Below are 13,857 nucleotides of genomic sequence, written 5' to 3'. Positions count from 1 at the left end.
GATGGAACTCAGCTCTATTAATCAATAAATTTCACTTATCAATAAAAAAGTTCTACTGATAATCAAACAAACAAAAAACGTTCAGATGCTGCTTGTAGAATGTAGACAAACTAAAGATGTTCGGATTGTCAATTTCATAAAACCCAAAGTGCATTTCGTTTAGGCAAATTAGTAATGAGAATACATTCTCGGGATTTAATATAAAAAAACAGCAACTTCTGAGAACCTTAAGTTTCGAGGAAGATGTGGAATGGTTTCACAAAACTGTGTCGTCAGACCCGGAAGTCTTTCTCCCACAACGGTCGCAAGATTGAGAGGCTGGCGGAGAAACTTTTTCTGGTTTCTGCTTCTGTGACTTGGGCAAATCAAACTCCAGAGCATCACTCAATGCCTTGGAAGCTTCCTGGATCTCGTCCAAACTGAAAATTGCACAGAAAACTAGCTCAATATACAATCAAACTAGCCATACTGTTTCGAGTTAAGAAGAGTGATCTAATCCAAAGATCCGTCTATATATGCATCTAAGCACAGAGATGAAACCCAAGATTCATCATGCTTTTGACTATTCAAAAGTGTCATTAATTGTCCAAGGGAACTCAGCTCTGAGTATCATTTTCCACAAAGGGATCTACGCATTACCCAGTATGAATACGAAAATTTGCAATTCCACGACTGCAATTTGGGCTTATGGACTGGCTTGTGGGTCAAATATGTAGGCATCCAATGATTCACCGTTAGGAACTAGGAAGATTCATGTTGATCAACTGCTATGATTTATAAGAAAATAATCATATTAATAACTGCAGGATTTGTTTGTATGGTTTGCACGCAAAGAAGTCTGATTCATGTGTGAGAGTTCAAGGACTGATATAGTTATTCGAATACCACAGTTTATCTGTCACACCCTTAGCTAGCTAGCTACATACCCCACAATGTATATGAATGATGTACGAAAGAATCACAAAACCCTGAGTGATATGTCCTATATGCGACCAAATTTATTTCCTTTGGGAATGAATAAGTTTAAACTTCTCTGGACCTGAAAATTACCATCTGAATAGATTGTTTACCTTATACAAAGTGGAGGAGCTAAGCGGATAATAGTATTATGTGTTGGCTTCGCAAGAATTCCTCTGTCCTTCAACTGGAGGCATACATCGTAAGCTGAAGCGGGAAACAAAGCCTTGCCGTTAAGCTCCACCGCGTTGAGCAAACCTCTACCTCGTACTTCCTTTATTATATCTGGAAACTTCTGTTGAACCCTCACCAGCTGCTGCCTGAATTCCTGCCCCATCTGATCAGCTCTGCAGAGTACGAAGAAGAACAAAAAGGAAGAAAAAAATAAATAAATAAAATCAATTCCTTGTTAAAAAAGAAGAGTATATTTAGGAAAGCAGTGTTCTCCTAAGAGAATGTATGTACAGCACCCAAAAAATTTATACAGATTGCTATCATGTAATGTGAAAGATGCTTGGGACAGTGTTCAATGACTTCAATCCTAAGTGGTTGCAAAATAAATTGAACTCTAAATTTACTTTTCCAGCTTAAATATAGGTAAATGTTGCGAATGGATCAATTGTATTTGGAAGATAAATCTCAGTACACACTATAAACTTTTTTTTAAAAAAGGTCTCAAGCTTGGTTGAAACTTGAAACAATCATAACAAGCACAACCAAGTACTTTCTCTGGGCCAGTCATTTTCTCCAATCAGTTAGACGCAATCATGATATATATGTCAGACTTAAAACCAAGTACTTTCTCAGGGTCAGTCATTTTCTTCCTCCTTGTATCTGGGACTTACAATGTCTAACACTCAATCTGAATCAATGATCCTATACCTCTTAGCAAGTCCTTCCTCCATGATGACCTGTAGTGATGCGATACCAACTGCACTCGCCAAAGGATTTCCACCGAAGGTACTGAGGAAATTATTGAAAAGTGAGACATGTTTACATGACATAATATAAGGTTACCAATCTACTCTGAAAGTTATAGTAATATTTTTATCAAAATTAAACGCATTTCAAAAAACCGTTGGAAGTATTAAAATATCAATGATCAACAAAAAGGAAATAAAGAATTTATAGCCTGAAGATTGCAGAATTCTACTACACTAGAAATTGTGCAACTGAAAAATACATTAACCATGCATACCTAATTACCAACATAAGCAACTGGCAAGTTATTGCTTGTGTTTACCAGTTCAAACATTGTTACTTGCAACCTGTTCATATAGGCCAATTTAAATGGCTTTACAACCAAAAAGCAAGAAAGTTTGGAGAAATATTTTCCACTTTCGAACCGATTAAAGAAATAGCATCCAATTTCCAGGAAGATAGGGTGGACTTGAAGTGCAAATTATCGATAGTAACTACCAACTGTAATCTTACTAAAAGACTTAGAATAACGGCAATCTTTTAGACAGATTTTGAAGATCACAAACCTTCCATGTTCTCCTGGCTTGAAACATAACATAATGTCCTTATCTGCCAGCACTGCACTTACAGGTATGACTCCTGCCCCCAGTGCTTTTCCTAGTATCTGAACAGAAAAAACATGGTCAAGCATTTGTAGCAAATGGGAGTACAATCAAATTATTATTTTCAGAAAGCACAACTCGAATATTGTTACATACATAAATACATTACAAATTGATATGGGCACTAAAGATTTGTACAATAGCAATGCACCACCGCATACTCGTAGTAATGTTCTAATATCAGAATGGCTATGCAAAGCAAAGAAAACCACGATATAAGTTTCATTACCACAACATCTGGCCGAACATCTTCCCAGTCACATGCCAGCATTCTTCCTGTGCGTGCTATGCCAGTTTGTATTTCATCAGCAATCATTAATACATTGTGTTTTGAGCATAGCTCTCTAGCTGCTTTCAGATAACCATCAGGTGGTATCACCACCTACAGGCCCAGCCAAGTAAGGTAAATTGAAATGAGTAATCAAAACCACAGCGATTTTTTGTATGAGCTAAACAGCACAAGAATTAATCATAACACTATGTCCACATACCCCAGCCTCTCCTTGAATAGGTTCAAATAGAAACCCAGCTATACGACCTCCATTCAAAGAGAGAGAGCACTGAGTATTGTTTCCTTTACAATTTAAGCACCCTTAATCTTTCTTCTCCGACTCACCGGCCAGTTTTATTAAGAACTCATTTAAGACACTAAGAGATTATTTGAGACGGTAAAATGACATCAAATATAAGTCAATCAACATGAAAATCAATGAAATGGTAGAAGGAAATTTACAGACAAGAATCCATCTACAGGGGAGTTTAAGTCCATCAACATAAACAAAAATGAAGTGGCCTGGTAAAAGCTGCGAGGAGAAACCTTTTGTTTCGATAATAATAACCAGCTTCCATTATCTTTCTTACACTAGTGATCTTCATACTTACATAGTAGTGATTATCTTTATACTTACATCCATTATCTTTCATACACTAGTGATCTTCATACTTACATAGTAGTGATCATCTTCATACTTACATAGTAGTGAACTTCATACTTATATTAGTTACATTACGCATAACAAACAAAGAAGAAATATTAGCTAATACTCCTAACTCCCTCACCAGTTCCAAACCGCCTCCTCCCACCCAAACCAAGAGACTTCTGTTTCCTCAGGTTCTAAAGCTGATGGACCTTCCAAGTCATCCTGACTGCTTTCTACAGCACCACTTCTACTTTCCATTTCTACAGCACCACTTCTACTTTCCATTTCTACTGCTTTCTACAGCACCACTTCTACTTTCCATTTCTACAGCACCACTTCTACTTTCCATTTCTACAGAAGTAGAAATACTACTAGAGCTGGTACTTCCACTTTTATGTTTCTTTTTTCTTCGTTCTTTTTTTGTTTTTCCAAAACAAAACACCCATCTCATGCAACAGATGCCAACAAAAGTCCCAACACCAACAGTTACAACTGCCCCTATACAGCCTAAAAGCCATTTTAGACATATTTGAACCTTTTTAGGAATATTTATACTATTGGAAAAGTCATAATTGTCAGGTTGTGAGGAGGAGGGTGGTGGTAGTGGTGGCGGGAAGGATAGTGGAGGGAATGGTAGAGAGAAGGGTAGTGGAGATAATGGTGGAGGAGAGAACGGTGGTAGGTGGTAGAGAGAAAGGTGGTGGAGAGCGGTAAATGAAAAAAATATTGATGAGAAGAAGCATTTTTGTTGTGAGTTTCGTTGTCTCTCACACACTCTTATATAGTAGTAGTATGGGAAAAAACAAAAGAAAGAGGTAGTATGGGATATGGTCATATATATATCGACGTCCAATTATTTAATTTTCCTTATAGATATGGTGGAAAGTATAGGAAAGTATTGTCCGCAACGTTCAATTATTTAATTTTTCGTATATATATATATTTTTTTTATTCTGTAAAGAAAACTACTAAAGTAACAGTTCCGTTTGTGTTGGGGAATGGATTTTTGTTTTTTCAATTTTACCCTTATTATTATTTCTCATTTACAGACGCTGATGCCGGGTCTAAGATATAAATTCAGTTATTTAAAAAGAATATAAATGTCATTAAAATATATAAACTTGAAAGATACTACATGTGTTTCATATGCACATCAATTGATATATACTATAAAGATGCCACGTGTGGTTCATATGCACATCAATTGATTTTTCTCACCGCCATAGTTGACTAACAATCGGACTACACCTGTAAATATATGAAAGTGCATGGGTAAAATTGATTTTTCTCATTTCAACCGCAATAGTTGACTAACAATCAAATCTTTCTCATTTCAACAGCAATAGTTGACTAACAATCAAACTACAACTGTATATGAAAGTGCATGGGAAAAATTGATTTTTCTCATTTCAACCAAGGCCCAAAATTTCGATATCGGTTCATATATCGGTATACCCAAAAACCGATATATATCGGATATATCTATTTTTTTGTGACCAGTCCAAACTATCGGAAATATCGGAAACATATCAAAAATATATTAGAAATATCAGATTTATATTAAAAAATGGTCAAAAAGTCAACCGATATATATCGATTATATCGGAAATATCGATTATATCGGAAATATAAAATTTCATATCGGAAATTCCGATATATATCGAAAAAAGGGGTTCAATATTCGGTGGATATATATCGGAAATATCGATATCGGTGTACCAATTTACTGAGATATATCGGATATATCGGCGATATTTTGGGCCTTGATTTCAACTGCAATAGTTGACTAACAATCAAACTACACCTGTAAATATATGAAAGTGCATGGGCAAAATAGTAAAAACAAACCAAAAATTTCACATCTGTACATCCAGATAAGACAAAAATGGACGAAGAGATTTAGAGTTACAATAAACAATATTATTCGGTTTCCAAGCAATTTTCTTTCATCATGTGCACCTTGTTGGAGCACAGGTTTGTGATGCAGTAAATAGATTTTTTACCCAAGGATCATTTTCACTCCAGCTAAACCATTCTTTCATTGCATTAATCCCAAAAATTTCACATTCCCACATCCAGATAAGACAAAAATGGATGAAGAGATTTAGAGTTACAACGAACAATATTATTCGGTTTCCAAGCAATTTTCTTTCATCATTTATGGCACCTTGTTGGACCACAGGTTTGTGATGCGGTAAACAGATTTTTTACCCAAGAATCATTTTCACTCCAGCTAAACCATTCTTTCATTGCATATATTAATCCCAGAAATTTCACATCCCACATCCCCTGAACATTACCGCCCCATCAGCTTAACTAATATTGTGTACAAATTAATCTAAAAAATTATTGTCAATAGGTTAAGACCTATTCTGAGGAAAATAATCAGCCCTTTTCAAATAGCTTTTCTTCCACAGAGAAGTATCCATGACAATGCTCTTCTAGCAAATGAGTTTTACCATAAAATTAGGGGTCATGGCAATAGGAAATCCAAGTTATTTGCCTTAAAGATTGACATGCAAAAAGCTTTTGATAAACTTGAATGGTCTTTTCTTCAAGTTGTACTTACCAAATTTGGATTTCCTATTTAATGGATTAACCGCATTATGTTTTGTGTGGAGAAGATCTCGTACTCTATCCTTTTAAATGGAGTTGCTCATGGTTTCTTCAAGCCAACAAGGGGTCTTAGACAAGGAGACCCCTTATCTCCGTATTTCTTCATTCTCTGCACAGATCGAGATTTTGTCATTGAATTTTCTGAAGATGCAAAGAGAAGGTTTAATTCATGGTTGCCAGCTTGCAAAACATTGTGCTGTTGTTTCTCATCTTATGTACGCCGATGACCTCTTTTTGTTTGGAAAATGTGGTCTGCAGGAGCAATATCACTTGAACAACTTGTTGCCAGAATATTGCAGAGTATCTGGCCAAACAATTAACAGAGAAAAGTTTCAGATTCTTCATCATCCAAAACTTCACAGGAGGTTTGTTTATTTTCTCCGAAAATCCTTCAGAATGCCATCCACCAGCTGTATGCCGACTTATTTGGGTATACCAAATCTTACTGGCAGAGGCCACATTCATAAATTTTCTCCATTACTTTAGCGATTCCAAAATAAACTTGCTGGTTGGAAGTCGAAGATTCTTTCAAAAGCGGGTTGTCTGACCTTGGTAAATTCAGTTTTATCTTCAATACCGACTCATACTATGTCTTGCACTTTGCTACCAGCAAAGATAATTGATACTATGGATGTAATAAGAAGATCTTTTCTCTGGGGGCACTCTCCATCTGAACGCAAAATGCATTATTTTTCTTAAAAGCTAGCTTGTACTGCCAAGGGTAATGGAGGGCTTGGTATCAAAGACTTACAACTTCAAAATTATGCCCTGTTTGAAAAAAAAACTTGGGACTTGTTGTAGCAAAATTCGATGTGGGCGATACAGATGAAGGGTAAATGCTTCCATTCAACAAGCTTTCTAAATGCAAAAATTCGAAGTAATAATTCCATCATGTGGAAGCAACTTTGTGTGGTGAGAAAGGTGATTAGAGCTGGAGGTATCTGGAACATTGCAAATGGTTCATCTATTAATGCTTGGGAGGATGCTTGGATCTTAAATGACAATGAACATTTGTCGATGCCATTAAAACCACAGACATGTGATTTGGAGTTAGTTGCTGATTTTATAAACCAAGCTAACAACACTTGGAATCTGGAGTTGCTACGTCAATTTTGGTTGGCTGATTTTGTCAATAAAATTGCTTCCATTCCGTTGTTTCATACGACTGATTGTGATAAACTGGAATGGAAGTGGACCAGTTTGGGGTGCTTTTATGTTAAGTTAACATATAATGGATGTCTACAATTGGTGAATTTTGGGAGTAGTGTGATGGACGAACAAAGTTTATTGTTCAAATTTGTGTGGAGACTCAAGTTACCTTTTCGAATCATGCTTGCAGGGTGTCATCCCAACAGTGGATCATTTGGCATCCCTTCATTTTCAAGTTTATGCGCAGTGTACTTTATGTGAGACTACTACCGAGACTCCATCTCATGTTTTCTTCGAGTGCAGCTTTGCAAAGGCTGTATGGTGTGGTACAAATTGCATGTCAATGATTGACGGCGTCAACTACTCTTACCTTTCGAGGGATTTCCAACAAAGAGTTTTTCCGGATGTTTATCTGGTGAAGCGACTGAAGGGATATTCAAGTTTGCCTGCTAGGACTGGGTTTGTGGTTCATTTGGCTTGCAAAAAATGATTCACACTTCAACCACAAGGCTCCAAATCCTATTTATTATATCAAAAAGATTCATGGACAGCTCCAAATTCTTATATTAAGGACGTTTTAGATGAAAAAGCACAAATGGAGCTCATCACTATATACATTAAGTGGCATCCACCTATTGAAGGATGGGCAAAACTCAACATAGATGGAGCAGCTCTTGCGAATCCGGGATTTGGAGGTGCTGGATGTGTTTTACGCATGGCTAATGGGTAGTTTTTCATGGGTGCAGCGATCCCAATTCTTCACACCTCTAATAATTTAGTAGAATTTTTGGCTTTGTTATATGGTATCCATTTGGCGATGAGACTTCGCATCCACAAGATCGTATTGGAAACTGATTCTCAATTGTTGTACAAATCTATGACAGCTACTGCGATTGATTCAAATTGGATGTTAAAGAAAATTAGTAGGGAAATCTTTTCTTTGTTACAAAATTTTGATGAGTACAATATTCAATGGTGCTATAGGGAGGGAAACTCATGTGCTGACTGTTTTGCTTCTCATGCTGCTAGTTTGGCATCGAAGGATACGTGGAGGCAACATCCAAATGCAGAAAATACTTCGTGGGTTTTAGATGACTTAAATTATTTGCCTCCTTTCTTTTCTGTATGGTTGCATCATGCACCTAGCTTTTTGATGCTTGGAGATTATGTAAATATAGACTTAAAAGTAAATAATGAAATTAGCTTTCAATAAAAAAAAAAAAAAAAAAAAATAGACAATATTATTTTACTGTTGCAGAACTGTAGATAAAGGTCTCGATTTTTATAATAGTTTAGATATCCATGCATTACCAACTCTCTTTGACTCGTAGGTTGCTTACCGCCTTACCATAGTGGACTCTTACACATGAACACTTGTATACATAATTCTCCATAGTTACAAGTGCATTATGGATCTAGAAAATGTTTCATAGAAATAAATGGTGCAGATGTTTTCTATTAAGACGGACATGGTTCCACAATCACAATTGCACCATTTAAGTATTGCTTCTTACCTCATCCTTGGGAATATTCTTCTTCTCATATCCCCATTTTGTTGCAAGTTTCAGATCTGTTTCCACACTTTCTGCCCCAGTATTCATTGGAAGCACCATTTCGTAGCCAAACAAGCTTGTCAAAAGCTCGGCAAATACTGGGAATTTATCATTATAAAACGCTCGCGAACTGAGAGTGAGCCTTTCCGCCTGTTCAGACAAGCCCTTCATGACATTTGGATGGCAATGCCCCTAAAAAAAGTCACTGAACTCTTTTAGCTTCAGTTATATCTCTAACTCAGAAATAAGTGCTAGTGAGAGATCAAATCAACCTGGTTGGCTGCAGAGTAAGCAGAGAGAAAATCGAGATACTTGTGGCCTTCAAGATCCCATATACACGACCCTTTTGCTTTAGAAAATACCACAGGTATCGGGTGGTAACTGCATTTTATCCAGATTATATCAGATATTAAGTTATAATTAAAACGAATGACAATTAAAGACTTATATAAAGCTAACTATCCTCGTACACTTTAATGATATCGATCAATGATTGAAACAAATTATAAAAACCCAAGACTAGTAATAAATCCAAGTGATGAAAACTCGCTTGTGACTTGTGAGCACTATGTTCATTTTCCATGTTGTGAAGAAGCAGCACCAGCATGCAGCAGCAGCAGAAGAAGAACTCCCTTGAGGAACAGCACTAAAGCTTCTCCTTCCTTTACAAAACTTGTTCACTATTAGCTGAACCGATCTTCTAGTTGCCATTTGATTATGTGAATACTATCTAGAACTATATACGTAAAGATCCATTCATTCATTCATTCGTTGGAAGAATAAATGAAACTTGTTCTTATTTGGCAGGTTTTTTCAGACTTCTTTTTTGATGCGGTGAAAAGGAGATAAATGACCTATTTAATAGCTGGATTTAATAAAGAAAGATAAACTCAAAGTACCCAATTTTGCCTAACAAAATGAAAGAGAGAGAGAGCACTGGTTATTGTTTCCTTTACAATTTTAGCACCCTTAATCTTTCTTCTCCGACTCACCGGCCAGTTTTGTTAAGAACTCATTTGAGACACTAAGAGATTATTTGAGACAGTAAAATGACATCAAATATAAGTCAATCAACATGAAAATCAATGAAATGGTAGAAGGAAATTTACAGACAAGAATCCATCTACAGGGGCGTTTAAGTCGATCAACATAAACGAAAATGAAGTGGCCTGGTAAAAGCGGCGAGGAAAAACCTTTTGTTTCGATAATAATAACCAGCTTCCATTATCTTTCTTACACTAGTGATCTTCATACTTACATAGTAGTGATCATCTTCATACTTACATCCATTATCTTTCTTACACTAGTGATCTTCATACTTACATAGTAGTAATCATCTTCATACTTAAATAGTAGTGAACTTCATACTTATATTAGTTACATTACATAACAAACAAAGAAGAAATATTAGCTAATACTCCTAACTAACTCCCTCACCAGTTCCAAACCGCCTCCTCCCACCCAAATCAAGGAACTTCTCTTTCCTCAGGTTCTAAAGCTGATGGGCCTTTCAAGTCATCCTGACTGCTTTCTACCGCACCACTTCTACTTTCCATTTTTGTAGAAGTAGAAATACTACTAGAGCGGGTACTTCCACTTTTATGTTTCTTTTTTCTTCGTTCTTTTTTTGTTTTTCCAAAACAAAACACCCATCTCATGCACTTCCAACAAATGCCAACAAAAGTCCCAACAGTTACAACTGCCCCCATAAAGCCTAAAAGCCATTTTAGACATATTTGAACCTTTTTAAGAATATTTATGCTATTGGGAAAGTCATTGTCATGTTGTGAGGAGGAGGGTGGTGGTAGTGGTGGCGGAAAGGATGGTGGAATGGTGATGGAGGGAGAATGGTGGAGAGAAGGGTAGTGGAGATAATGGTGGAGGAGAGAATGGTAGTGGAGAGAAGGGTGGTGGAGAGCGGTAAATGAAAAGGATATTGAGGAGAAGAAGCATTTTTGTTGTGAGTTTCGTTTGTGTTTCCTTCTCTGAGTCTCTCGCACACTCTTATATAGTAGTATGGGATATGGTCTATCAACGTCCAATTATTTAATTTTCCGTATATATATGGTGGAAAGTATATATATATTGTTGGAAAGTATTGTCAACTGGCATGGCAATGTTTAATTATTTAATTTTCCGATATATATATACTTTCCAACAATATATATATACACTCAGTAAAGAAAACTACTAAGATAACAGTTCGGTTTGGGTTGGGGCATGGATTTTTGTTTTTCCAATTTTACCTTTATTGCTATTTTTGATTTACAGACTCTGATGCCGGTAGGGGTGTGCATGGGTACCCAATTACCCAAACCCGAACCGAAATCGGAACCATTTATAGCGGGTCTGGGTCCTAAAATGTTATACCCATTCAAAGTGGGCCTTCAAGAACTGACCCGATAAAGAACCGAACCCGTTAGAACTGAATAGTAAAAAACCGATGGGTACCCGAACCGGAACCGGAACTGATTAGTTTGATTTTGATATATAGAATTTAGTATTATATTACACTAAATAAAAACAAACCCAAACATTATTATTATATATAGTATTATATATAGTCTATATTTGTTAGGTGTAAAATTATACTAAATATATATAACATTTAGCATAATAGTGAATGTGCATGTGTCATTAAATGCATCTTGTATAATATTACATTAAATATGTGTATTATAAATATTAATAATAATATTTACGTGTCTACGTCTATACGTATAGTTGTATACTATGAATTAACTTATGCACTGTCTATATTAACTAATACATGAACGTGTACGTGCTTGATATATTACATGTATATATATTAGATAACGAATACGTGCAATGCTAACTAACAATTGTGGTACATGTGGTATTTATTCTATATATGACGCATTACGTATAGTATAATATGCATATGTTCGATTTAAAATATACACATACATATAATGTATGAGAATGTATTTAAAATTTTTAGATAACTTTCAAATATTATTATTGAATTTAGGACCATTACTTCTTATGAGAGAACAAAAATATCGATGACAAGTGTTATAGTCCCCGTAAACCAACTTTTATATCGGTTATATAACTAAAAAAAATAATTTTAGCAATAAAAATATATAACCCGATAAGGAACCGAAACCGGAACCGATTTATTTAATGGGTATGGGTCCGGGTTTTCAAAATATAAGAAAAAATCCAAAAGAACCGAACCCGATAGGAACCGCTAAAAATAGACCCAGAATCGAAACCGGTAAGAACCGACCCATTAGCACCCCTAGATGCCGGGTCTAAGATGTAAATTCTGGTATTTAAAAAGAATATAAATGTCATTAAAATATATATACTAGAGAGATGCCACGTGTGTTTCATATGCACATATATTGATTTTTCTCATTTCAACCGCAATAGTTGACTAACAATCAAACTACACCTGTAAATATATGAAAGTGCATGGGCAAAATAGTAAAAACAAATCAAAAATTTGGATAAGACAAAAATGGACGAAGGAAGAGATTTAGAGTTACAATAAACAATATTATTCGGTTTCCAAGCAATTTTCTTTCATCAAGTCTGGCACCTTGTTGGACCACAGGTTTGTGAGGCGGTAAATAGATTTTTTACCCAAGGATCATTTTCACTCCAGCTAAACCATTCTTTCATTGCATTAATCCCAAAAATTTCACATCCCCACATCCGGATAAGATAAAAATGGACGAAGAGATTTAGAGTTACAATAAACAATATTATTTAGTTTCCAAGCAATTTTCTTTCATCATTTATGGCACCTTGTTGGACCACAGGTTTGTGATGCGTTAAACAAATTTTTTACCCAAGGATCATTTTCACTCCAGCTAAACCATTCTTTCATTGCATTAATCCCAAAAATTTCACATCCCACATCTCCTGAACATTATCGCCCCATCAGCTTAACTAATATTGTGTACAAATTAATCTCAAAAATTATTGTCAATAGGTTAAGACCTATTCTGAGGAAAATAATCAGTCATTTTCAAACAACTTTTCTTCCACAGAGAAATATCCATGACAATGCTCTTCTAGCAAATGAGTTTTCTGTAAGTGTTAAATTAAGCATAGCATTACGTATGCGTAAGTGACTGCATTAAAAAGAAAATGTATGGCAAAAAATTCTTAAGCCCTTAAATGGCCAATCATGTTTCCACGATAGAAGCAATAAAGTTACTGTACATTAACGATTGGGTGCCATTTTCTTGATGTCCAAAACATTAACGGTTGGGTCCCATTTTCTTGACTTTCATTGTTTCATTTATGAAGGAGAACAAACACGTAATTTCAGTAACAAAAATTCTAAAGTGATCTTGGACACACCCATAAAAACACTCCCGTACCCCAACTTTGAAATAAATAAATAAAATTATATTATTTAAGACACATTTAGATTCCTAAATTACCCTTTCTTTTATTAAATACTAGGTATTATCCGTGCCTACGACACACTTGGTTATGAGGTGCTAATTATGTTGTTTGTGGCATTAATTGGTACACCCTAGTATGTTCATATGTGTAGCCTACGTGGGAATTTGTAGACATTTTACTTTGAATTGGAACTACACGTTGGATGACATACTTATATGCCGTTGTTTATTTTGTGGATTCCATTATGTCGTAACGAATACAATTATCAAAATAGTGTAAATCTTGCTTTATTTATAAAACCCAATTTGAAGTCGTGATGAAATGAACGTAATTTCATCCACTATACTCTCACTAATGGATAGTTGTTCACAATTATTCCTTTTTTTAAGAACAATATAAAGACAATAAGATTAATGTTAACCATTATTGTGTAACTTCAAGCCTCAAATTGTCGACAACACTTTTTCTTATTGTCTTACTAATCTTTTGAATTTCAAAGAGCGTTTAATCTATGCCCTCCAAGTCCAAAGCAACAACTATTAAATGCTTCTCTATTTATAACACATTCTTTAGTCCAAGAGTTTTCCACCTCATACTCTTTCATCAACCAAACAATCAAATCACCATAATAAAAATCAGAAGCGGACACTAATTAATAGGGTCATTGACACATACACTCATTTCATTTGTTCA

At 35.4% G+C, this 13,857-nt stretch overlaps 1 protein-coding gene across 1 annotated transcript; it reads right to left on the bottom strand.

Annotated features, from left to right (window-relative positions):
• Positions 1-3,745, bottom strand: LOC147478706 (ornithine aminotransferase, mitochondrial-like). The gene is made up of 7 exons (XM_086583407.1): positions 3,611-3,745; positions 3,032-3,100; positions 2,770-2,922; positions 2,445-2,542; positions 1,840-1,920; positions 1,071-1,304; positions 1-419 (listed from the first exon to the last, which is right to left on the bottom strand). Exons 1-7 carry the CDS (start codon positions 3,743-3,745, stop codon positions 257-259), a joined length of 933 nt encoding a protein of 310 aa, XP_086439533.1. The 3' UTR covers positions 1-256.
• Positions 3,746-13,857: the final 10,112 nt, after the last annotated feature.

This window comes from Coptis chinensis, chromosome 9 (genome assembly GCF_015680905.1).
Source record: "Coptis chinensis isolate HL-2020 chromosome 9, ASM1568090v1, whole genome shotgun sequence".
Classification (NCBI taxonomy): Eukaryota; Viridiplantae; Streptophyta; class Magnoliopsida; order Ranunculales; family Ranunculaceae; genus Coptis; species Coptis chinensis.
The sequence above is the reverse complement of the archived record's forward strand: the minus strand, read 5'-3'. Positions and strand labels throughout refer to the sequence as shown.

Coding starts and splice junctions, on each gene's coding strand:
- LOC147478706 (XM_086583407.1), bottom strand. CDS start 3,745: ATGGAAAGTAGAAGTGGTGCTGTAGAAATGGAAAGTAGAAGTGGTGCT. Junction 2,923..3,031: donor CTATTCAAGGAGAGGCTGGG/GTATGTGGACAT, acceptor CTGGGCCTGTAG/GTGGTGATACCACCTGATGG. Junction 420..1,070: donor GCTCCTCCACTTTGTATAAG/GTAAACAATCTA, acceptor TGCAATTTTCAG/TTTGGACGAGATCCAGGAAG.